This window comes from Bombus flavifrons, chromosome 17 (assembly GCF_040668555.2).
Source record: "Bombus flavifrons isolate JBK064 chromosome 17, iyBomFlav1_principal, whole genome shotgun sequence".
Taxonomy (NCBI): Eukaryota; Metazoa; Arthropoda; class Insecta; order Hymenoptera; family Apidae; genus Bombus; species Bombus flavifrons.
The window spans coordinates 6,806,310-6,833,700 of record NC_138458.1 but is presented as its reverse complement, the minus strand read 5'-3'; the positions used below and the strand labels follow the sequence as shown (position 1 = coordinate 6,833,700).

The following is a 27,391-nucleotide window of genomic DNA, read 5'->3' as shown; positions in this document are numbered from 1 at the left end:
TAAAAGACGTGTCTGTAAAAGAAAGATACTTTCCGGACAACCTAATATATTGTGTACCATGCAAAGATTTAAGAATCTTGAAGCCGCGGTAAAAAATGTAAATAAATGCGACGAGAAAAAAAAAACGCTGTCTAGTATAGTCTGTAGAACTGGTAGCTAGAAAATAAATATAATTCTGCAACACGATTGGCAGTAACAGCATCATTGACATGTTCCACGTTACGCACGCTCAACGCTGATTGTGTTTAATTGTATTAATTAATTGAGTTAATTGTAGGTTCCATATTTGGTACATACATACGTTTGCATATGCGAGGACTGAAGATATACAAATCACATTTTTAAACGAATCAACATGCATAATGCAGGTGGTATCGCCTTGATGTAATAGCGTCCGATTGGCGGCTTCTGCTTTGGAACTTTCAGCAAGTTCATCCCTGGCATCGAGGTTCTCAGCTATGTATCTTATCTCATGAGATACGAATGTATCTCTACGAATGGGTATCCGAGTTATTTTGTCTACTAGGGTATCTCGCGGCAGAGTTGCCATTGCTAGATGACCCCCTTAATCGTGTTCCCACTGCCACTGCCACTATCATATATGTCTTTGGCGAATACGCGAGCTTGTGATTTTGTTAAAGAGTGGCAGTGAGAATAGGGATAACCGCTCCTCGCGTGCGACGTGAGAAACCTTCCGACGGTCTTGCTGACGAGTAATCCGCGTAACTGGGTGTCTCAGAAGTTAGAGTTGTCTATTCACAGGTTTACAGGTCTATTCACAGGTAAAATCTTTGTCAAGTACAGATATCCTATGTCAAGTAAGTCTAATGTTATTTAGTCACAAAATGAGAATATTTCTTGCTATCTTTACAATTTCTTAATTGATCTTATCGAAATTTCGTTATACAAAGTACTTTCTTGAATTAAAACCGTTGGAACGTGTAATGGCGTATCAGTGAAATCTGAAAGTGCAGATATTTCTATTTTAGCCGTGGAATCTTCTATTTTTAGCAATTTAACGATATTTAAAGTTTTGGCAAAGTTAATTGAATTTAGAAATGAAAAGCATGATATAATCATAGTGAGGATGATTCGTATGAGTTTGGCGTATGAAAAATCTGCAAATCGCATACCTGTACACTTGCGCCAAGTGTCTCTATCGATCTAGCTTATGAAAAGCGGCTTCTTGGCGCTTAGGACCAGTCTTTGGTCGAGTGCCAGGACTTGATTTATGAGTAATGAATTCTAAACGGAGAGTTTCATATTTTTGTTAATAATTAAATGTCTACAGATGATAAAAGCAGAATAGAAGCTTGTAGCAACTCACTGGCTAATAATTATATAACCAGCATGTACAGAGAAGGCTCTGAAGAACTCATCTCAGTAGATTTGATAGACCGATAAAGATCACCAATATGCAGGGTATCCGCGTAACGCGACTTTATTTTTCTGCTATTTGAGAAATGTTTTGAACCGCACTTTAATGGTGTCGAGTACACTGCAAATGACGATAAAAGAATTCTGAAAATAGTTCGTTTTCATAGCCAAACCAAGGTCACCCATGTTTAGCATAAATGAGTCCATTTGTTGCTTTTCCACGAGATTGTAGGGGCTTTACGTCCAATTCAAAAAGCATGTTACATGATAGTTTTATTAACTCAATACTAGGTTTACAATAGTAATAGTAGGTTAGTTTAGCCTACTTCGGTTAGAAATAACTGTTATAAATGATCAAAATGCTTTTGATTACCGATAATAATCAGGACATGTATATTATATATTACATTCTTATTTTTGACCCGCATTCTTTAAAACTTCACATGTGGTATGTATATGCATAGTTATACTTTGTGTATAAATATATATGCATATCGTGTGTAACTATATGCGTAGTTTGAAGAATGTGGATCAAATGAGAATACGCAAGCTAAGTACAAACATTATGTATATAAATATGTATATCTATCTATCTACGTGTGTGTGTGTGTGTGTGTGTGTGTGTGTGTGTGTGTGTATGAAAATTCCACGTGTACTTCTGTTACATCATTAGTGACCATTGTTAGAGATGTAAAATTCGCGTCGTAGTTAACATGTTAACGAATAATTCCTGTGCACGAATGAACAGCGCTAATTCTCAGAAGATGAGCAGAAAGGAAGGAATGTGTACATATCTTACGAGGTTATGAGAAAACGTGCGGTGGCTAACGCTTCTTGAGAACTGTTTCACAACGTTGGCGTGCGTGCGTTAACGGCGCTACCAGAAAACACGGTTGCGTTAGTATTAGAGGTAGAGACGTGCATGTAGACCAGCGAGTGTGTGGTCGTGCGTGCGGATTCTACGACGTCTACCAAGTGCCAACTGTACGCTACAGTCAGTGTATTCGATACTCGCGACCAGTTAATGTGGTCAGTGCCCTCTGTACTACGAACTAGGAGTATCGCCTTTATTTTGTAGTTTGTCCCCGCGTTTTTGACACATTTTTTGACGCATTTGACACGAGGAAAACTGGAAAACTGTTTTGTGTCATCTTTCTTCGGGAACGGCAGTGTACTGCCGAGTTTTTGTGATATCATAATTGAGGAAATCGTTATTAGTATTAGTGGTCAGAAGCAAAGAGAGTGTGGTATTTATTTGTGTAAGATTTGTCCTGTCAGAATCCTGATTTTCGAAATGTCGATCGTCTGTGCGATAAGTTTTGCATGTACGTGTGAATTTCTCGTACTTTTGCTGAAACAAAAGACGTCGTTGTCTCAGATGTTAAAGTCATGTTTTTCATCTTCTCGTTGATTATTCATGTAACTGCCTCACGAACCAATATTGTTTCTCGAACATCATGGTTAATGTGGTATTTTTTCGAAGCATTACAGGATTTCGTATTAGAAAAACTTGAAGGATTTTAGTTCGATTTGCAATTACTTTGCCTTTTAGTCGTGATATTAAAATAATCCAATGTGTCATATCTTATCTATAACTGTAACCAAAGAAAACACGTAAACGATTCAAAACAATTTATCTTTAGTAATCGTCTGTGTGCATACATATCTAATTTCTAGATTTTGGATACACTCCAAATGAAACTGTCGAAGGATGACTCATGCGAGCAGACATTTTTTCTGGAAATAGTTATTCACGAACATCGGTTTCGCTGACTGAAACTAGTAGAGCTACTTGTATACGAAGATTGTCGTTTAAAGAATAAAAATAGTACACTCGCGATTGAATCGGAGGTACTGCGCAAAAAATGAAACGTCTGTTTGTTGACATACTCTTGTTAGTGTGAGCCGACAGTTTGTTACGGCTGGGAACTGTGCATTGGCAAAATTACTTGTCTATATCAGGTGGCAGACAGCATAAGGCAAAAAAGTATTCACTGTACTTAACGCGTGCAAACAGCCATTACCCTTTTGTCTCATGCTATTCTCCACGTTCTGTTCTATTAATACTGCGCATTTGGTTTTGTAAATTTGACAACTTTATCGAGTTATCAGTCCTATGAATGGAATATTTTAAATCCAGAATAACGTTTTGATCGTGCGTTATTTCCGCAAAAAATTTCTGCGTTAATATAAGTCCCATCAAATTTGTAGAAAAATTGATCAAAAAAAGTCTTTAGGAATTTTCAAAACAAAGAAAACAAAGAAAGTTTTCAAAACAAACTTTTAACTATCCTATAAAATGTTTGATAAGTGTAACCTGTGTAACGTAATTTCCAACACAAACATCCCACCAACTACATACATATTGGATACATATTGGTTACTTTCGTCATATGTAAATAACCAAGCGATGTGATCTGAATCGTATTTTCATTTCATGGTATACCTACATATATGTGATAATACGTATTCTTCGTTTCGCAATAGTTGTGAGATATGTGCTTTGTTTGTCGCGAAAGCAGTGGCTTGTTTAAGGTTAACTGCTTTCTCGGCAATTTAAAATAAAAATCTCATTAAAAAATGCCGTTATCTTAAACCTAAACCGATAGAATTCCCTCTCTATCTATATAATATCATTCGCTCATTTATTTGACTTCTCTGTTTCCACTTTCTGTTAAAATTTAGTTTAATCCTAAATTAAACTTTGGTTCGAAACATTACGTTTTCTTTAATCGCGCTGAATTATTCAGAACGAAGTAGATCTTATATAAGTGTTGTCGCTCGGGCTTGGTGTAATTAAGGTTAGAATCAATTTTGATCAGCAAGTTCCATTTCGTGTTACTCGTAAGAAGTAATATTTCGATTAGAGAACGAAAGTAACAATTATTTTAAAAATTAAAAAAGAAAATCATCGAGAGGAAGTTAATTTTTATTTAAATGGAAATCAGCTGCCGTTCAATTTTGCAGAAATTTTTCGAGGAATAAAGTTGTAAAAAAAATATTAAGATTTATCTGTCTTGGTTATGTACAACCAGCCATCGATATTGATTGCTCTTAACCTAGACGAACGAAACTTCTGTCACCGATAATAGTGAGTCATAACTGAAAACAATTCCCCTTGTCAATAATGGTTATTCATAAAGAAAAACAATTTTCATCATCGATAATGGTTACCAGTAACGTACAAAATTTTGGTCCTATATAGTATTCACAATCAAAATCGTTCAGAGGCAGATATTAATTCTTACGCCATAACTTTAAACATTTAGTTTATAAAAGTCATCGTTTATGGTTTCAATTACTTTGTTTATCAAGTTGACTGTAAAAGCTGTAAATTACAAAAGGTGATCAAATTGGGTACATTGTGAGAATGAACTTGCGCATAAGTGCTCTCACATATAACCTCCAGCTTGAAACAAAGAATTTCGTTTCAGAAAGGGAAATATTACAAACGTGTGTAAATTTGGTTTACGTCGTTTATGATGAAAGCAAAATCAAATAACGATTGTCACGCTGTCAAGGTTGCTGGCGTATTGGCGTCAGAGAACTGCAACGTGTTGAAAGATTCGGATTCCCAAAAATAGTACTCGAACTCTGAAGAACAACATACACTTTGATTTAACTTGACTTCAATATTGCATATGTAAACAGAAAGCTGTTGCAACTTCTGGTCGGATTTAGAAATAGACTCTGGATGTTTATGCAAATTTATGGTTTTATGAACATGAGAGGAAGAAATGGAACTTACTAGAGATTTGCCTCGCATATTATACAGGTTGATTGTTATTCATTTAAGTACAGGTACATTTTCATAATTTGTTCCTTCCAAACGCGAAGAAGCGAAAAGCTAAATACGATATCGTTATCGATATAATACATGTCAACAATTGGTACAACTTTCGAGATACGCTCGACAAATGCAAGTAATATTTTCGTAGAAAAAACGTACAGCATAAACACGAAATTATAATTCTGTATCTAAATATGTACGTAAAATTACTGTATAACATAAACAGAAAATGAGATTGAATATCGCCCTTTGACGTCAGCCGCGATTTACGACATTTTCAATTTATTGTATGTATTGTATATGTTTGTGGTAGATCGACACGAACAAACGTTTTCTTTTTTCAGTCGACGCTTTCTCACCGGGAAATTCCAAAATTCCACGAACTTTTTGATTAAACACATAACTCGCGAGCCGCAAGAGATAGAAAACAGAAAAGTTTTCAAAAACTTACAAAAACATACAAATAGAAAAACAGACAAAAGCTACTTCTTTTAACGAGGTCTATCGTTTGGTAGAAAATTGATCAATGTTATAGCGAATTGTAACGCGAAATCGAAATCTCTCGCCTTCGCCTCTTTAGAATGAATTTGGACAGCAAATTCTCTTTATAACTGGTCGAAAATCGGGACTACTCAGCGATCAATTGACGCGTAGGGATAGTTGTATTTGAGATTATTGTTTACTCTTCTTAAACTACTCGTAAATCGAATCTGCCTAATAGTAAAAACGTCAAGCCAGTTACAGTGGCTGGTGCCAGATTCTTTGTTTTTGCAAATACCGAGAGATGTAAATATTTTTAGCAATATTAACGTTTACCTTTATTCAGATAGAAACACGGTTACACATACTCGTTTATTTTTGTCATGTTGCTTCAGCTCCAACTAATTACGTGCAATATATTTAGGTACACATTAACCAGTTAGCTGTTGCGACTTCTTTGAAAAGCGTGTACTTAAAATGTATACTCGTAAAAACCAGCTAACTGGTTAAAGGTCGACAGTTCCAGTATCACAATTACCGTTTACTTTTGTAATTACACAGTAAACAAACGTTCGGATCTTCTATCGGGTTGGCAAATAAGTGATTGCGGATTTTGTCAATACCACCTAATGACAAAATCTGCGTCCACTTAGTTGCCTAAATCTAATATGTCTGATACGACATATACATATTTGATTACTTTTATTTTACTAATTGATATCGAGTTCTATTTGCAAGTAAACAAGCTGCAACTATCGTAGACGATCGACAGATTCGAGTAGAAATTGGGGAAATCATGTTCGATATTAGAATTCTGGCAAATCTTTCTAGACGCGCAGAAGAAAACTGCACGATGGTGCTGGGTAGCGAAACTGACTACTTGTCTGGATATAAGCGAAATTCTATTACGGAATGGTTGCAAAAGACGGGGCAGGCGGGGAACGATGGTAATTTTCTCGATGCAACGTGTATGTTTGCTGCGTTTACGTTAAATAATTCGCGGTTACAGTGAAAGCGTTTTCTAGTTCACAGCAACGAACTACGCACGCTGAAACTTACTTAGCAATTTGCATTAGACATACACAGAAGCGTAGAATCTTGTTAACCAAGTGTTGAGGTAGTACCGCTAAACCAGCGGTTCTTAGTCTCTCGGTAATCACGTTTATTCTAAATAATTTCCTGTTGTCGCTATTACTATATATTACTATATATATATATAGTAATTCGTGTTTCCGCTTGATTCAAACTTTGAATCCGTAACATGCCTGAAATATTTAAAACGTTCGTCAATCGCTCATCAACGATCTTCAAATTTGCAGAGGAGATATTCGGTCTAAATAAATAAAGATAAATGCGCATACATCTAGAACATTTTTTAGGTACACGTACTCCTTAACCAGTTAACTGCGGAATTTAGTTTTAAAAATCTCTTATGGGGTGTGTAATTAGCATGATAAGTAAATAAAACGACGAGTAAACACGTCGAACGCAGTTAACCGGTTAAATATTTTTTACTCGAGTAGTAAAATAACAAGTTGCGCGTGAGCGTCGCACCGTGAAGAGTTTGCGACCATTTGGGGTCCGCGGACCAGAGATTAAGAACCGCTGCACTCGACTAAACTCGTTTTAAGGCATTTTGCATCCGCTTTCGAGGTATAATAATACGTTTAGTGTAAACGTTTTTCTACTAAAAAGGGACTATGCTTTTCATTACAGGAAGCGAAAGTCCGGTGTTTGGTTTGGAAGGTGGCGGAACAGGTGCAGGTGGTGGAACCTCCTTAAGACTTGCACCGCACGAATTGCCCAATGAAATTTCTGCCCCCTACGAGGTCCCGCAATTTCCAATCGAACAAATCGAGAAGAAGCTTCTCATACAGAGGCAATTAACCGTCAAGTAAGTAACGCGTTCGTACTTTTCTTTTAAAAAATGAACCTTGATTCACGCTGGTGATCGTGGTACGACCGGATGACGTCTAATCAGACATCGATAAAACTTGTTTGCACGTGACGCAATGAGAGCAGCCACGGTATAGTCCAGCCGAATTAGATCCGAAATACGCCAGTTTATAAATTGTACGAATCATACGTGGAAAATTTGGAAGTACGATCGCCTACTGGTCTTCTTAGTACTTCAGTTACTGTACTGGAAAGTTCTGTCGGTTTTTGTATTCTTCCATTCGCGATAGCGATAAAATGTATTTGGGATGAGTTTTATTCTGATTCGGTTTATTTGAGCTTATCCAGACGTTATTACAAATTATCTTATAAGTTACGTAAAATGATGTTCTTCGTTTATCTTTTATGATACTGTGAATTAAATTAAAAAATTGTAAGAGCATGTTCAAATATGTACGTGTAATCTTTACTTATCCAATTAGTGCACTTAAACATGTCACAATAACTCTATGGATTCGGTGTAGAGATGTTTATTTAGAATTGATTAGATGTATATATAGAATTGATTATCAGTACTGATAATTCTTCAACCACGTTCTATATATACATGACTAATACCTTAAGGTTTTCTATATCACGTAGGTCAAAAGTAATTACCCGAAAACTTTTTTCTTATATTTGAGCAGTTTTCACTGCCATTTTATAAAAATGGTAATTATTCTTGTAAATGTTTGCAAACTGAAGATATTACGAGTTTGTTGAACAGTTTGATAAATCGATTTCCTTGCTCCAGAATTCATGAAAATTCAACGTCGAAACGAGGTCATTCTTTAACCCGTTGCAGTAGTTATGTGTAGTCGCGATACAGCCCTTTTCAAAGCGTTACTGAGAATAACGAGAGAAAAGCATAACGAAGACGATTTTAAACGGCCTTAAGCTACAGGGTATTCGTATTCTCCAAAAAATTTAAGCTATCCTTATATCATGACATTAACCAAAAATTCTAGTAACGTAACTCCAAAATTATTATTATAAATTATTATATTATAGTTATATGTACATTATATAACATTGTATAGGACACGATACTTGCTAGAAAATACTACTTACTAGAATAACATTTATTACAAGACATACTTGAAGTAATTTTAAAAACTACAAAATGAAATATGACATACAATTATTCCAATAGTCGTAGTAAACATTCATAAAATTGCTGGAACATACTACACGTTACGATCATTACTAATAAGTACAATTAACCATATACTACATTAAGAATATAAGTATCATACTTTTGATACGCACTTGAATTAAGATAAATAATATATTTAACTATGCTTTTAAGATTACGTTTAATTCTTCAGTTTAGGAATTTTTACATTTTCCAATTTATGATCTTTTGTTCGCTGCTGAGAAGAAATTTGCCTTTTCCATCGTCTAAAAAAGCCTGTAATCTTTCCCTGCCCTGGACGTTCATTTTAGAGGTCATTTCGTGCTTTTAAAATAGAACACCGGTACATTTCCTTCAGGACATTCTATTAATGTTGAAAATTGCACTTTTATGCGATCCACTTGTGAGTCTCGTGTTGTCTTAAAAAGACGTAAATTTCATTGCAATGCGTTTTTATAGATGGTCAGAATTTATGATCTCTTTTTAACTGCCGTCTATAATTGGGATTATCTACGAAGGTGCATGTACCTAATTCAATTCTATTCTTGGCTATTACTCTTGTTAGTTCCATACCATGCCTCTTGATGCGAGTGCTGAAGCTTCTGAAAATAAATTTTCAGTTGCGCTCGATTTCTATTACATTTGCTTGCTTAGGCCAGGTGGAAAAAAAGTAGCCGCCTAACGAAAGGTCAACAAGTACCCTGTATAATATTTCATTTTTATCATTCTAAGATATGTGCAGTAAACTAAAACTTGGAATAAAATTTCCACTAGAAAGTATGATTTTACGACTCGACTAATTTTTTCACATAATTTGCCGTTAACATATTCTCAGTACAAGCACTATTACGTTTGCGATTAAAATGAGCACTGGTAAAATTATCTCACACGATAGATCTTAGTTCGTATGCAGTGAAGTAGCGATCAATACTGCAACGTAGATCTATCTGGTTTACTGTTTAATCTGCTGTGGCTACCATTGTAGCTGGTGTATTTTGTGTAATGTATAAAACGTGACTCTAACTAATGTCATGTATTATATATTATTTATATTAGATTCAAGTGCAGTACTTGCTGGTCAAGGAAATCGCTGTTTTCCTTGTCCAGCAAGGTAGTGTTTACCATAAAAACGGGGCAAAAGATCAGACGGCGCACAAGGAACATTATCCGAATACTCGGAAGCGATTACGTGACGCAGTGAGACGGAAACGGTCTGTGTTTTGGAAAAGCGATGACTGAATCTATTTCGTGCTTCGCTACGACAACTGGCTCATTCATCGCACCTTATCTAGCAGTCTAGAAACGCGACGAATTCTCTGTACTTTCTACTGGTAGAGTGCTCTGAATGAACTTGAAAAATTCAGCACCCATTCGAAATTCTGCCAATCTTATATCGTCACTAATGGTGAACATTTTGAAATGGACTTGTAGTTGGAGTCGTAGAATCGTGGCTACTGACTACCATCGGATGTAATTATTCTTGATCCATTCATACTCTGTACTAGTATACGTATAGTATACGTAGTAACGCATATTCGTTATCGGTCATTTCCTATATCGTTCTTTTGTCATAACTCTTTAACGATGCTCCCAATAACACGCATACGTTTATACGACGCTTTTTCCTTATCTCGGTGCCTACAGAACACAACGACAACGGTTGGCCGAGACTAAACCGGGGTAAACAAATACAGGATATAACTTTCTGTGACAGAATATAGTCGGAATACAAGATAGCAGATCAAAGTATCTGCGATGGTTTTGTTCTTTGCGAGGATCACAGCTACGCATAGCGGAACATCATGGCGCGATGAAATTGATTTTCAAGAGCTGCCTTGTGGCGATACAATTGCGTCGCCTGTTACCTTCGGGTTAATTCCTAAATGATTAAATGAAAGCTTCTTTATAACGATAATACAGCTACCGCGATTAATTGAAGCAGCGACAACCTATAGGGGCTACATCAAACGAACTACGTCTTCGCAATATGGACAATGTGGTTGCTTGGTTGACAATGAGCGAGTGGCGCGATTCGGTGTGGCGCGACGATGATGGCGTGGCAGTGGCATAGACGTGGGGAAGGGGTTAGGTTGGGGTTAGGTTCGCGAGCAGCCTTCATGGCCGGTCTTTCAGTAGTCGTAAGACCATCGTGGTGGTAGGAAGTGCGCGGCGGTATGATCTGCGTGCAACGTAGATCGTTTCCGGTACTCTACCAAGAAATATCAGACTCGTGTTGGACGACCGCATGATCCCCGGTCGGCTTTACGATAGTCTTTCATGACCTCGCCACGAGAATTTCCGAGGCTAGGCTATGTGAGTTAACGTATCGATTGACAGAAATTTTACATTCGCGGACTCTCACCGCGTTTACTATGCCGTGACACCTTCGAATTACACGTTACAGTTGTATCGATGAATAACGGAAAGGGAACGGAAATAAGGTCGAGCCGCCGTCTCTTCCTAGTTAGACGTTCGCGTTCGCTTAGTTTCCCGTCCTGTGCAACGATAAACCGTCGAGCGAATCCTCAACGACATTTTGACATTTAAACACTTAAACACAGTGGCTCGTGAAAGCGTTCCAAAACTTATCACAGAATTCTTATTTACGGGAATATCGTGTACGTTATGCGTGTACGAAACTTTTCGATATTTCGTTGGCACCGTAGACGAGTAGACTGTGAATTTTCACGGAAATTCGTGTTCTTAAGGATATAGCTGAGAAAAAAGAATCTCTAGAAACTGGGAAATTGATTTAACTATCACGTATCATAGAAAGCGCTGTACTTTGGATGTTTTCTTATGGTTCCTCATATTACGCGTGATTTGTGCAATTTTGTATTTTCAAATGAACGATCTTTGCATAAAGATCCGCGGTCTAGTAACGAGACACGACTATCGTGGTTACGATAGTAAGATTTGGAAGCAGTCCGGAAATGTATGTAGAGAAGTTGGAAAATATTTATTGCAGACATACACTTGTTAGCGAAACATTAGCATGCAGGATGAATAAGTAGTCTTAGGCATGCCATTAGCGCAAAAGACAATTTCGCTACATACATTTGTGGCTTATTAATATAGCGAATAATTGGCTATTCAAACGAACAGTACGCTAACTTGTGCATACATTTTTAGATTTATTTATCACATTTATATACATAGACATTTATTATAAACATACAGTTAACGAAAAATTAATACACAGCATAAACAATGGTCTTCGACATGCAATCAGTGCCAAAGATAGTCTCGCAACATATTGTGTATTATTCATATAGCGAATAATTCACTGTTCAAATGCTTTGTTCAAATACACTAACTTTTACGAAATCCGTAAAATATCTTCTAATTTTTACATACATTTTCAGATTCGTTTCAAATATTACCAATGTAATCACGACGGTCGTGTCCCGTTCCAGAGCCAATGAAGTCTCAAAACGTTTCGTATAATATGAGCCGTCTAACGCGAAAGTAGCGTAAGTCAGTTTTCTAGCTATTTGGTTTAACGCCGCATCTCCGAAGCTTAACCTTGATTCTGTTTCGTGCAGATGTGCTATCTTCAGACATAACTGTACAGTGACTTACATAAAACAGGTGTAACGTTCTTTAATATTATTGTACGTTACAGGATTCCGACTTCGTTCCTCGTTAATCAGTGATCGGCATTTTTGTGTTTACATCGCTTTTGCGTTGAGCGACTCGTATATGCATAAACAGTTCCTAGGAGCGTGCGAATATTTTCGTGAGCCACGTATACATACATAGAGCACATATGCAGACGCATGATTCGACACTGTGTTCATTAACCGGTTAGCTGTTTTCGACGAGTATACTCGACACAAAGAAGTGGCAATATTTCGTGTTATGACGAGTATACTCGTCAACCGTAAAAAGTAGTCACAGTTTGCTGTTTAAATCGCAATTTGGTAATTGCAACAAACTGCAGTAATAAAATTAAGAAATAAAGCAGTCCTTTCGGTGCAACTTAATCCTATATTACAACAGTCACATATATTTTTTGTTCGACGAGTAAACTCGCTTACTTTTTGCCACACACTTTTTTGGGTATACGCTTTTCAAGGAGGTCGCAACAGCTAACTGGTTAATAGCTGCGGACATTCGTTCCTCCGAATATTTCGTGAAAAAATTTTCCGAACTCGCGAAAGGGTGCGGTAGTACTGCACTTGATATCGTCAAGATTTACAAGCGCTCTATGTAACAGGCTACGCGTAGGAGATGTACGTCGTTATGGAAATTTCGTTCCCCCGTCTGTCGATCATCGACACATTTCCTTTTCTCATGTTTCTTCGTTCAAGTCGCGGTGATCTTCCTGTCGTTCTTACCGCAAAATCGTTGCGCATTCGTAGCGATCGTAGCAACATATGGACAAATACGGCCGCTGCTCTACTCGAAACCTATCTCGTTCGATCGCGAACAAATTCTGTCTGCGTCTTTTATCCAACAGCCATTGTATATGCGATCGAAGTGTTTAACAGTCGAACCGTACATGCGTTATCTTCGCACGATTTTATTCTGTTTGCGAACGCACACGTGCAGTACAATAGTACCGTAAATATCGTAAATACCGTAAATATCGCAGATACGTTTTACACATTCTTACGGTAAAGTCGACTTAAAGCCTCGCGAGTAAAATCGAACGCGTTATTGCACAGATATTACGGTAGAATTCCGACAAGTGGTATTTTTTTTCGAATCCGATTGCCTTCGATACCGTTTCGAAATGCCGGACGATGGTCGTAAATATTTACATGTTTCGCGACAACAAGACGATTGAGGGGCTCAGTGAAGAAAGACCATATGCTGCAATTCATATCGACTCTTTGCTTTTTCTATTATCAACTATGTAGCTCGTGCGTTCTACCGTTCGTTTCATTGCCTTCCAGCGATGTAGCGTGTAACCTTTTGCGAACAGGATTAAATTAACCCTCCGTAGGCAAACGTATTCTTTTTCTCTCTCCGCGTTCTCTCCTGCGTCAAGCGGAAGATTTAAATTAAAGGGCAACCGTTTTACCAGACTTTGAAAATGTGTGGGAAAATTTCGAAATACTTATCGATATCCCTGTTGCGTTTTTCATCCTTCTATTGACACGTTCAGCGCGGGGTCGATACGCGTATCGAGGAGGAGGAAGAAGCTCTTTAGCGACGGCGCCGATACATGTATCGACATTATTTTCTTTTTTAATATTTGTCAGCGGTGTTTTTCCGCGCGTTGTAGCCATTTCTTAGGTGAAACTAAGCGGGAAAAACTGTTTTTTATTTAATGAAAAAAGATCGTTTTCAATTATGTTTTCCCTATCGCCTTGCATTCTCGTAGTATTTATTTAATTGCCCATTTATAGCGCATTTAACTAACGGTAGAAGCGAGAGTTTTGGCCGGTACTGTACGACTTTCCTCTATATCTAGTGGGAAAGAAAGTCACGTTATTCCGTCTCCTTAGACAACTCGCAATGTAATTCTTACGTACAATCTATAATATCTGTCCGTATGTGTTCCACTTCTGCATCGAAGCTCGATGAAAGTGCATAAGTATTGGGACACCTGATGGCATCGTAAGAAACGTGACGATCTACCTAGCTCGCGAAGCAAACTGTTAATCGCTACCAGTTAGCTGTTTTCGACGAATATACTCGTCACCCGTGAAAAGTAGTTACAATTTGCTGTTTAAATCGCAATTTGGCAACTGCAATAAACTGCAGTAATAAAATTAAACAATGAAAACAGTCGTTTCGTTGCGACTTTATTTCTATCGTTAGCAACAGCTAATTGGTTAATATTAACAGTAGTACGCAGCGCTAATTTGTTAAATTATTAATATTATTTATCGTTATTTATCTTGTTGCAACGAGGCTCGCGTGTACGATCTTTGGTTTGGAAACTTGACGCTTGTTCTATTCCTTTTATAATTTGTACTAGTAGAACATACGTTATTTCGTTCCTGTTAGCTCTCTTATGTAGCGAATATAATTTTATGCTTCATACTTGACGGTTAATGTTTAGTTAATGTTAGTCCTATCTGTAGGAATTGTAGGGATGTAACGTGGATATTGAATAGACTGCTGAGTTTTGTGCAGCGAATTGACTCGTTCGAGCCGAGGACACCGAATCAGAGTATTATAATAAGATATAAATTCCATTTATGGGTTCCGTATGTTTTTGCCTGCCAATTCGCCACGTAATTCTTTCAACATAAACAACTTCCATTTGTACAAAATTTTTATATCTACGCGCTTTGGATAATTTTCAATATGTTTTTGTTTATGGTTTCTAATGTCTCTGGCTGTTCCGACGCCGCGTATTTTGCCTAATTCTGTTGACACTTGCACCACTTTCGTATTTTTTTGCAACAATTAGAACGCAGATAGTTTCCTACCAAACTGTCATAGTGAGAATTCACTCGATGGAGCAGAGGAAAGAATACATCGCACGTGAACGCTAATAAAATATGTACATATTTGAAACGAACGAAGGCATCGGTCGCTGAGAAACGTTATAATCGCATAACAAAACGTTCGGATATTGCCGTGTTTGGCAGACGGTTTAACGCTTGGACGGAATACCGTGCGGTAAAAAGAGCTGTTCGAATGTACGTCGATGAACGATTAAGACGATCGCGATTTAACATTAGCTTTCTCGAGAAGAATTTATTCTCCTGCTGAAGCTGATTTTGCCGTCAATTTTTAGTACCACGTGTTCGCACGTTTTCCACATCTGGGTCCCTCGATTGTAAACTGGCTAACGTTTAACCAGCTAACTAAACGATCGTTTGACGAGACACAACGCGTTATGGATGCGATGTGAGCTTAGAACGAGGCCAAACGTGAATTAAATCCCGCTGGAAAGTTCGCATTGAGACGAAACGAACGACCAAGTTCACGATGAAAACTGATAATAAAATGTAACGGATAAGGAAACTGGAATATCGTTGTTTGCTTTGTCGAGTTTTGCGATAAGTAAAGAAAAGAGAAATGAAAAAGCATGCGACAAGAAAGGAACATTTGCTTATGAGAACATTTCGTTTTTCGGACGCTGTCAGCGTGCATGCAACAGACGTAAAATACGAGAGAAGGATCGTGTAACATGTTCGCTGGTGCGAACGAATCGAAACGATGGCTCAGGGATAATAGGATACTCTTGAGGTAAATTAAAATGCCGTCATCATGATTGCTCACACCTTTTAACCCTTTTAGGACGGGACTTTAAAGATAGACCCTGAAAATTTCTCTTTTGCGCGTGATAGTTTTCGAAGAAATCGATAATACGGGATCCGACGTGTCATATTCTTCGCGCTCGAATCAGTCGGATCGCTATGTGTTTCTTGTACGATGGTACGAATATTCTTTTTGGATCTGACGAGTGATTTTCATCCGTCTTCGTATGAAACGAGAAGTATTAGGCTGTGCCAAAAGTTTCTTTCGTTTTATCAGGAAACAACGGATGCACGGCATTTTCTGTTTTATATTATTTCATCGAATTCCGTATGATCCAGCTTGTCCTACTACTACTGTTACTACGAAAGAATAGTAAGAACACAAAAGTAGATGATAGAACAAAATGGATCGTAACAACACAGCTCGACAAAATAATACAAAACAGAAAATGAGACTTTTGAGACAATCTAACAGTTAGCTTGGATAATAAACGATAAGATTGCAGATCTGATTGTTGAATTGTGCAGTCTGACCACGCTTTTCATGAATTGCGGTTGAAAATAGCAGAAAGATTAATTTAAGACGTTTCACCTAAACGTTATAAATAGCAAGAGATATAATCTCTATGCAGATTTTTGGAGAAATTCAGAGTGCCTTACGTACGTTCGTCGTTCCAGCGCAGCGATGACGCAACTGCAGAAAAAAAGGTGATTTCTCAGGAGACGAAGCGAACGAGTTTAGTAAAACTTGTAATTAAATAACGGAGGAAATGTTTTACAATGTCGAGATAAACAACGTGGTTCGCATTCTCTCTGGTTTTACTTTTAGCTGTGTTTACGACGCAACTTACGCCGTTATTGCTACGAAGCGCGTTAGCTAACAACAAATATTTCAGTAGCGACGTTACTCTCGTCCACTGGTCAACAACGTTCGGAAAATTATGAAACTTTAAAGGAGCGTCCAGACGATCGATATTATCGTCAATATTTAAGGTTCTCAACAATATCGTACGTGGGAGACGCTGCGGATGATCGATATACAAGGTGTTTGCTGTCCCAGTTTTGTTTTCCCGGCCAGACGCTGTCTATACACGTTCTACGGGCCGAGATAAGAAAAAAAGAAGTTACATAAACGTACGCCATTGGAAGCATCGTTAAAGAGTTACGAGAAAAAAGAAAAGATATACGCAACGAGCGGTGACGAACGTGCATTACCACGACGCAAGGTATTAATAGATGAGAAACATTCGTATCTGGTAGTAGCCAGAAGCTATCGTGATTCTTGTACGACTTTAAGTACAAGTTTGTTTCAAGATGTTCAGCATTCCTGTCGATACGAGATTGGCAGCGGCGAAAGATCGAATTTATTACCCTTTGAAGTTTCTGGTTTATTACTCGTTGCAGTTGCGGTCGTAGAAGTACATATTATGATACCTTCTGAGTACTACCAGATGTAAATATTCCTGATCTATTACTACTTTATACAGCAATAAAGGAAGTTCGCCGAGGAAAGGTTGGTTTGCTAGGTCGTTTTATCTTATTTCATTATTTTTTTTTCTTTTTTTTTTCATTATGACTCCATGACGAAGCTTCCAACGACAGGTCGATCATCCGCTGCGATGACAACTGAAAAATCATGATTTTAGGGTGAACGAGATCGAACGTTTCGAACTGTTCTGGTTTCGCGATGATGCGATGTGTAGCGGCACAGCTGTCTTCGCGCGGTGAAGCTTGAGAGCTTCACTTAGGGGATTCTACCAGTAGAAAATATTAGATTGTCCCAAAAGTTTCTTTCGTTTTCCAAGGAAATGATGGATGTTATGTATGACCCATTTTGATCATACGATAGAAATACATAGAAATATTAGAGATAATACAAGCAAAACATGTTGTGCATCTATTATTCCCTCAGAAAACGAAAGAAACGTAACTCAAAAACTCTACGAATCTTGAACGACGTCGTGTCGTTGTTGAAGCAGATGTGCGATACGTTTATCGACGTTTTTCCCTTATCCTGACCTATAGAATATATCGACGAGGTTGGGAAAACCTAGGACACCCTGTATATCGCCAGTACGATATTGAGAAACTTAAATATTGACAATAATATCGATCGTTCGTACGCTTCTCTATAATGGAAAGATCAGGTATGTCTGAGACTAGCAAGGGTGCGTTCACTTCGAAGGTCACAAATTTGCAGGTACGTCGCTATTGCGCTGAAACGGCGATATCAACTTTGTCGACAATTTCCATAGAATTGTTGCGACAATTACGGTTATCAACTGCGTTAAAATTGTCAATTGCACGTACGTCTAAGCTTTGTGGTTTCTCTGTGTGTTTTATGATCTGTATTTAATTTCAACCATAGTTCGATTCTCTTTTTCCGCTGTTCTCAGTAAAATTTGTATCTTTTCTCAACGATGCCAACGAACAAAGACAAATTTTCCCCGCTTTGTAACTATATATTATTAATGTATATGTAGATTATCGGCTATTCATTTTTTTACATTCTAATTATTCCTATTTCATTAATTACTTGACTCGATACATTTTATCGCTATCGTACGTTCTAATATTCTATTACACTGCGTTATCCGATCGAACGCACTTATTTTACGATGATAAAAGTCAGTTTGCGATTTACATGGACGATTTACACGGCCAGAAATCCTGTTTTAAAGGAAACTTAATCGCTCGAAGATACTGAAATATTCGAGTCATGTTATATAAATATAATGCATACCCGTCCTGAACCGGTTAAACAGAAACGACAGGTTCGATGCATCTAATTTAAATACGTTAGCGCGTGTTCAATGACTTTTCTTTTCTCGTTCGATAGCAACGCTATTCTTTTACATTTACGTACTTTTGGTTCGATCGTAATTCATTTTTTCATCGTTATCTCTCTTCGTGTAGCAAAGACGAAATGCGAGGACTTTGTTCCGTACCAGGGCTTCTTAATCTGTGGGTCGCGACCCCGTGTTACGCGAGTTACGTAACAGGATTACGGGGTCGTCGAAATTGTTGTAAATGCCACAATGTATCGGTGAAACGAACAATGCCGATCGTCCGTCGTCAAAGGATCGAGAAGAATTCCGCCAGTTATTAATCGACATGGATATGAACCATCGGCTTTTTGAAAAATCGTTCAAATGGATTTTTTTCTTTTTTTGGAATTAGGCCAGAATTTTGAACGATTTCTAAAATGGCTTTAAAAAACCAAAATATCTTCCACGAATATATTCAACTCCTCGTGCAAAAATAAATATGCAAATTTAATTTTGCCCGATAAGTGGTAATGAGCGATAAAATTGTAGATACAACGGAAAATTGTTTAAACTTAAACTTCTTTGATCTAGTCGCCGATTAACGTTTTACTCGTATGTTTATTGTACGTACCTTCTCGTCTGTATAATTGGGGTCGCGAATAAGAAAAGTTTAAGAAGCGCTGTTCTGTACGAACGATAGTTCAGAATTACGATGTTCGAATGACGTAGGCTAGCCAGCAACCATTTAAACGTAGCTTAAAGTTCCAATTTGTCTCGTTAGAAGTACGCTAATGGTTTGTCACTGGATCGATTCAATTTATGGAACTGTACAAGGTTCGTAATTGATGGTACGAATGGGGCCAGGCAGATTCTATAGCCGAAAACAACGAAATTTCGTTGGAGGCTTCGATTTCCTTTCGGAGGATCAAGCTTGAGCATTTGTCAAGGCGCGCGTGAATTTTCATCCACACTGTTAATCGTCGACTGTTTGTCGCTGCGAGAGAATTGTCAGAGGACGACCACGTATTTCATACATTGTACGAGATGAGCAAACCTACGTGTCAAAGTTTAGTGCAACTTGTTGGATCGCTGATTCAAAAGCAAAGCAACAATGTGTCGGTGGTGACGAAAGAATTTTATTGACACCGAGGCAGGCAAAGGTTGTTTGCTGGCGTGCCTGATTCCGATTTCGTAAAAAATGTCGTGCCTTTTCGTAATATTTGGTATGGTAATATGACGCTGAAAACGTACGTTTCCATAAAATTTAGCGAGCATCCAAAAATTCAGTGATCCTTCCAAGAATGCGATCAACTTTTTGTTTACAACGTAGCAGCACCTGTAGCTCGTTCGTCGATCCTTAGACGATAACCCGATGCAAATAACTTGATTTCTGTATAAAGTTTTTTATGTACTCGTTATTTTCTATCAATTTTTCACAGATTATCCAATATAGCTAATATATATCAGTATGTGTTGTATCTCGTAAAAACTGTCGACGCTTGTTCGTTCGATCGCGATTCAGGCTTCTACGTTTGCACGAGTGAAAGAATCATGTTTAGAGTATTCTTACAGAGCTGCCAAGGATTTAGAGGAACGTCGTAGCCATTATGAACCATCGCTCGGCCCCGGTGTTCCCGATGACGTCGATCATATCTTCAATCTCGAGGAAAATGACTTCGTGCCACACTTTCAGAGGGTCTCCATATCCGGCGAAGATACGTCCGGGGTACGTTAAGACCGAATCAGACAGTAGTCGTTTGAAAACGTTGGTAGTATTCATAACGCTCGTAAAAATGACAAAGTTACGATCGTTGAACGTACTTTTGGTTCTTCCAGTTTCCAACCGTGTCTTTATTAATAGAACACCTGTGTTATTTTTTTTTAGAAAACGAAAGCAACTTGTGCGACAACCTGATATTAGACGCGTGTATCTTTCGTCGGTGAAATAACAGTTACATTAAGAAGAAAATAAATAAAACGGTAAATTTCTTTTCGACACCGAAGAACTGATAAGTTTCGCTATCTAACTCGCCTCTCTCCAAAACTGTCAAACGCGTTCAAACGCAACGATCAAACGCGTTCAACGACAGATTTCCAAGCGAAACTGGAAAAAGATTAATACGCTTTGCTTTCAACGAAATACTGTTACCGATTGATTTTGTCAATTACTCGGTTATAGAAATATTGCGCCGTTCCATATTAAGCGCTGACCCATATTAGGTACAGTTGCCCTACGTTGTGCTTCGTTTGAACGTTCCGCGAGCATTCCACACCGCTTTTTGCGGATCCGAACCAGGAAGAACCGCAAATACGTCGTCCAATGATCGTGAAAGTTTAAAACCAACGATTATAATCATCCTGAAATAAAATTAATCGTTTATTCATTCCTTTCTATTCGTATGTTCCATCGTCTATTTCGAGTAAACGTAACTTGGCTAGATTATGCCGTATTGTGGTCGAGCTTTTACGACGAGTAGCTGTCGATTATCGTTACTTCGTTGTCATGCGTTGTAACGGATAGAACAAATTGATCGAGTCCACGCGTAAAATCTGTGTTACGTAGAAGATTATGCTTTTTTGAGATTTCTACGAAAGGAAACCTTAAGAGCGCGCTGCCTTACGTAGGAAACCTCTGTTACGATTTCTCTCTTCCGTAACCAAACCTCTGTTCCATTATTCTATAAGAAGCTCTTTTAATCGCTACACGATCGTATCGTACGATGCGTAACGATCCAAACATCGATTTTACGTTCCAACGAAATAAAAATGGAAAAATTAGAGTGGGGATGCGACAAAGAATATTAACGACAGTTATAAAAAGAATCCATGATTTATTGAAATTCGTAAAAGTAACGATATACGATATACGATGCAGTATGTACTTTTAGATACACGGTAGAACCTCGACGAAATCGTAGAAAAGATTTTGATAATGTATACACACGTAATCGATACACGTATTTATGTTTAATTAATTATTTAATCAGCTGAGAACGTTTGATTAATCGCTTTAGCGATATCTCGCTGGCTACGCTTCGAAATTAAAATTTCAAGTTAAAATCTTGGAAAATATTGAGTAATAGTAAATAATGGGTAAAGTTGAAAGTATCTCGGATAATACGAAACGTCGGATAACCGAGACTCCGCTGGTATATTTGTCGTTTATATCGAGCCGAAATTTCGAGAGTCAAGAATACGATACAGTATGTCGGTGAACTGGTCTTGATATCGGTTACAGCGATACGAAGCCAAAAATATCGTATCGTTTACCGTATCGTTTAAAAACGTCAAGGTAACTTCGAGGTATCTTATCGAAAAAACAACTTTTTGGAAATTTTTTATACGGCGGCTTGTAGCTGACGAGACATCGATCGACTTTTATTTGGAGCGTCAGATTTTCTCAGAAAATAGCCAAAAGATCCTGACCACGGTTACATGGTACACCCTGTATATAATTTTATATAAAATGTCTGACACTTTTTTAAAGAAATTCAGACGGAGGCGAAAGGAAGTCACTTTGGGGACTGTGTATACCGTTTGCATAAAGTTGCAAAACCTAACTAAAACATCGTGCGTTTGCAGGTACCCTTGGAAGATCTGCAACAAGCGTCGCAGATGTTGGTTCAGGCACTGGCGATACGTGAGAAATACATGAATAATTCTAAACAGAGCTTCCCTTCTATAACATCGCGATTTCTACGTAGCGTCGATAAGAGGCCAGTGAACAGCGACGACGAAGTTCAACACGATGATCGTAAAGCCATCGCAGGTATTTATTTCAAATTCGCAGAGTACTACCTTCTTAACGCCTGACGATCTTTCTCTTGGCGAATCCCCCTTGTACGTCTTGTACGTCAAGTAATGTTCCCGACATCTTAAATGTTCATGACGTAAAGTTACTTTAACGTATTGTTTCTCAAGGTAAGAAGTTGCAGTTAGAAGTTGAAAGCGAAATCGTGGACGTTTGATCCGACGCATACATCGATGCACTGATTGAAGACGCACCTCTGGAAGGTCCTCCTCCCTTATTATCCTTCTTATCCTTTGTTTCAAACCTACTTCAAGCACTGGTTCAGACACGGATTGGCCAGTACAGTAAGCGAGTAACAAGGAATTTAGGCTATCGTTGAAGTCACCGACTACCGTTTACCTATATCGGATTTGTCAGCGACGCCAAATTTCACCGACGATAGCTTTGGCTGACAACAGCTTTAACCGACTGACGCTATTACCACAGGGAAATGAGAGAAGATTTTTGGCTTGGATATATAGGCTTATTGCTGCGGATAATTTATAGATGACGGGATTAAAAATACTAACTGAAATCCAATACAGAACATAAGCTGAAGAGCAATTAAATGAGCTTTGATTCGAGTTCAGTCAATTTATGTTTGATTTAAAACGAGCCAAGTTTGAGTAAATATAGTATATACGGTACGTTCCACTGTGCGTCGCAAGAGAAATTTCGTCCAAACGTGAACGAAGCAGGTGATAAGCTTGGCAAGCGTTCCGATCCTAGCGCAAACGTGACAAGTTGCTAATGAACTCCATTAAAGAGATGCATCTGGTAAATTTAGTGAAAGAAATGCTGTTCCGTTCTCCTATTTGGCAGGAAGATCTAACAATTCGGATGTACTTGGCTGAACCGTTTTACTGTACCACTGGTCGTTTGCGAACGGGCAAATTATTTAGTAGTTTGTTGTTTACTTGTTACTTGCCACTTGACTGGCCGTGTCTGAACCAGCTTTAACCCTGCTGCGATCATTGAATCTCGCTTTCAAACAACTTCAACGGAGAAAGACATTTCATCGTACAAACGATAAGAGAAATCATGCACCTGAACGATGATTTTTTAAATATTTTCCTCAGATTTGAGAAATGCTGTCTAACGATAGAAAGATAGAACTGGATCTGAAATGATCCAAAGGACGTGCAGCAGGGTTAAAGCTCATATCATCTTACGTAGCACACGTAGTTGCTTTTCTGTCCATGTATCGATGCGTATAAAAACGTTGAAATTTCCCAAAGAATAAATGGAGTACTGTATTACCTTGCAAGTAATTGCATATCGTAACTCGAGATGAATGATGTTTTAATACTTGTCCTCCCTAAACAATGTTACTATTAGATCATCCTGTGCACGCACCTGCATCTCGAGGAGATCCGTGGGAATGTGAATTTCCTATGGCAAAGAATTACATAATTGCTCCCGTTAACGGTGTCTTCAATTTGTACGCTAATGAGGAAGATTTAGCTAATGGGAAGCCAGTCCCTTACTCGTATCCTGACTTAGCCACTTTTGTCAGGGACATGAACCTTCTTTGCGCGATGATCGCCGATGGTCCATTAAAATCTTTTTGCTACAGAAGACTGAGTTATCTTTCGTCAAAGTTCCAACTGCATGTGTTACTGAACGAGCTTAGAGAACTTGCCAGTCAAAAAGCAGTCCCTCATAGGGACTTCTATAACATCAGAAAGGTTAGTATGGGAGAGCCGGATGTACTTACAACTTACAACTTACAACTTACGTTTTGAATACCGAAGAGATAATATAGTTTTAAGTAGATTGAAATGTTTGTTCTATTAACTTCAGGTTGATACCCATATTCATGCAGCATCTTGCATGAATCAAAAGCATCTGCTCAGATTTATTAAGAAAACCTTGAAGAATCACGCAGATGAAATCGTCACGTACTCCAAGAACAAAGAAACAATGACTTTACGGGAGGTGTTTCAATCGATGAATCTGACGACTTACGATCTCAGTGTTGATATGTTGGATGTGCATGCGGTAAGTTTCCATTGACATATCATACGTATGGGAAGATAAATTTCAGAATAAAATATTTACCCGGGCTTTTCCCTTTTCTTTCAGGATAGAAACACGTTCCATAGGTTCGACAAATTCAACGCCAAATACAATCCAATCGGTGAAAGTCGCCTGCGTGAAGTGTTTCTAAAAACGGATAACTACTTGAATGGTAAATTTTTCGCAAGAATAATCAAGGAAGTCGCCAGCGATCTCGAAGAATCCAAGTACCAAAATGCGGAACTACGTCTTTCGATTTACGGCAAAAGCCCAGAAGAGTGGGACAAATTAGCAAAATGGGCAATTCAAAGTGACGTATATTCCGACAATGTGCGCTGGCTCATTCAGCTTCCTCGGCTTTAGTAAGTTATTTAGCATATATTCAATTAATATTTCAGCTAAAATCATTCTAATATCTGCCGTTTCCATTTAGTGACATTTTTAAATTGAACAAATTGCTGACAAATTTCCAAGAGATAATGAACAACATCTTTCTTCCCCTTTTTGAAGTAACGAATGACGCTAATTCTCACCCAGAGCTACATAAATTTCTCCAATACGTAAGCAGATTTCTAACAATAAACGTTGATAATATTTGGAATTGGTATGGTATTTTAGAATCATCGATACTATCATATCGCTATAGGTAATAGGATTTGATTCAGTTGATGACGAGAGCAAACCTGAAAATCCTTTATTCGATAAAGATGTCTGTCCACCCCCAGAATGGGATGATGTTGAAAATCCTCCTTATGGATATTATCAATACTACACTTATGCCAACATGACCGTCTTGAATCATTTTAGAGCGTACGTATACACTTTCTGCGACTAGTAATTGGCGTTAGCTCCCTGATTAGACAAACATTTGATGTAGAGTATGTTATTTATTAGGGAACAAGGTTTAAACACCTTCGTCCTCAGACCTCATTGTGGCGAAGCTGGTCCCATTCAACATCTTGTTTGCGGTTATATGATGGCAGAAAATATCTCTCATGGTCTTTTACTTCGAAAAGTGCCAGTACTACAATATCTATATTATTTAGCACAAATTGGGATTGCAATGTCGCCTCTTAGTAATAATTCTCTTTTCTTAAATTATCATCGTAATCCATTACCCGAATATTTAGCAAGAGGATTGTGTGTAAGTCTTTCCACGGATGATCCTCTTCAATTTCACTTTACCAAGGTCAGCGTGATGTAGCAATTGTCCGTTTATTCGTTCGAAATATCTCTCGCTTACGTCTCTTTTATTTACGTTATTTAAGTTGATGATAATATCTTTTTATAGGAACCGTTGATGGAAGAGTACAGTATTGCTGCACAAGTATGGAAGCTTAGTTCGTGCGATATGTGTGAACTAGCGCGTAATTCCGTGCTTATGAGTGGTTTTCCACACAAGGTATGCGTTCTACGGCTATTCATAAGGTAAACAAATTAACACCATATAACCATTTTGTCTTACTTTATAGAGTAAACAATACTGGCTTGGGCCAAATTATACAAAAGAGGGTGTGGCCGGTAATGATATTACGCGAACGAATGTACCGGATATTCGGGTGGCCTATCGATACGAAACATTAGTCGACGAATTGTCGAATATTTTTAAAGTTGTCGAAAAACCCGAAGCCGTTCCATTTTAATCCATAGCGATAGTACAAAAGGTCCTTGAACATAATATAACAATTACTCTACAATTACAAAATAGTATTTATAAAATTCGACGAAACTACGATGAGAATTATTTATAAAATGAATCTTGTAACGTAAATAATTATGTGATGTATGCTAATAATTGTTGTCAACTTTTAATGATACTTTTGCAAAAATGTTTCTTTTGTTGGTTATTAGTTAGATATCACTCGATAATGTATATTACAATAATGTTAATTGCATGATTTATACGTGATAATTTTCCCTTAAGATGTTTTGATAGAGAAAACAAGGTTATTCTTAAGAGTAAATGTATAAACACTAAGTTATAAGAAAACGTCTTTCACTCAGGTTCCAAAATTTTAATGTAAAACAGGGAGAAATTAATCTCAAATTTTTCATATACTTTGACCAATTTAAAAATAGTTAGATATTAGATGAAATTCCAATTTCAAGTGTTGCTAATCTTTATTACGTACATGTATGTGAATTAAATTAGAATTGAGTATCGTATTAACTTTGTGTAAAAAAAAATGTAAAATATTACAAAGCAGCAATTCATTTCTCATATTTTAGTCATATAAAAGTATGTCAGTTCAGTCTTTTCAATTTCAATGTTATTTACTTACCTTTTTGTACATTTTTACAGAAATTGTGTATTTGTTTTTAAAAAATATGTTTAACTCGAGTATGGATAGTTTACTCCGAAATAATATTTCTCTGTATAATATTTATATAATTTTCACCTTTATTAATATTAAATTGAAGGCACTAAATGTAGTACCTCTTGTAAAATAATTAGATTTATAGCAAACATAAAATTTATTTTCAGATCATTATTATGTAATCATTTCCTCCTTCGTTTTTGAGACAACTTTGTGATGAACGAGCTTTTACTGGCAAATATATGATGATATATCAACATTCGTAACGAATCCTAATATTGAATATAAATTGTTGCTAAATAGAAATGATGTATGTATTGTATAAGGTATATCTTATAAAACAAAAATATACTTGTACCGTCAAAATAACATTGTGTTTAAACTTAAAATATTTTATGTCCCATGAAAACATTCTTGTACAATGCCACAAATTTAAAAGCTTATTGATTTTACGAAATAAATTATATTCATTTAAGGTACCGAAATTATTAAAGAACTATATATATATAGTTCTTTAATATATATATATATATATATGTGTTTATCTACATAAATCTTATCTAGATAAGATATCTAAGATAAGATAGATAAGATTATCTAGATATCCATATAA

The 27,391-nt window shown here is 37.3% G+C and overlaps 1 protein-coding gene across 16 annotated transcripts in view; it reads left to right on the top strand.

Annotated features, from left to right (window-relative positions):
- Positions 1-27,147, top strand: part of LOC138188801 (AMP deaminase 2) — a 39,676-nt gene extending 12,529 nt beyond the window's left edge. For 8 of the 16 annotated variants that reach the window (XM_069130867.1, XM_069130872.1, XM_069130870.1 and 5 more), the window contains 11 exons: positions 7,364-7,541; positions 20,224-20,377; positions 22,234-22,420; positions 23,780-24,129; positions 24,245-24,442; positions 24,527-24,822; positions 24,894-25,020; positions 25,107-25,270; positions 25,355-25,649; positions 25,752-25,862; positions 25,933-27,147. In XM_069130867.1, the coding sequence (XP_068986968.1) occupies positions 7,364-7,541; positions 20,224-20,377; positions 22,234-22,420; positions 23,780-24,129; positions 24,245-24,442; positions 24,527-24,822; positions 24,894-25,020; positions 25,107-25,270; positions 25,355-25,649; positions 25,752-25,862; positions 25,933-26,103 (2,231 nt within the window). In that variant the 3' untranslated portion in view covers positions 26,104-27,147. Of the gene's footprint in view, positions 1-2,366; positions 2,637-6,478; positions 6,595-7,363; positions 7,542-10,848; positions 11,031-14,502; positions 15,873-20,210; positions 20,378-22,233; positions 22,421-23,779; positions 24,130-24,244; positions 24,443-24,526; positions 24,823-24,893; positions 25,021-25,106; positions 25,271-25,354; positions 25,650-25,751; positions 25,863-25,932 lie in introns of those variants that run through there. The other 8 variants (XM_069130874.1, XM_069130873.1, XM_069130881.1 and 5 more) reach the window with 8 other exon arrangements.
- The last annotated feature ends 244 nt before the right edge of the window (positions 27,148-27,391 follow it).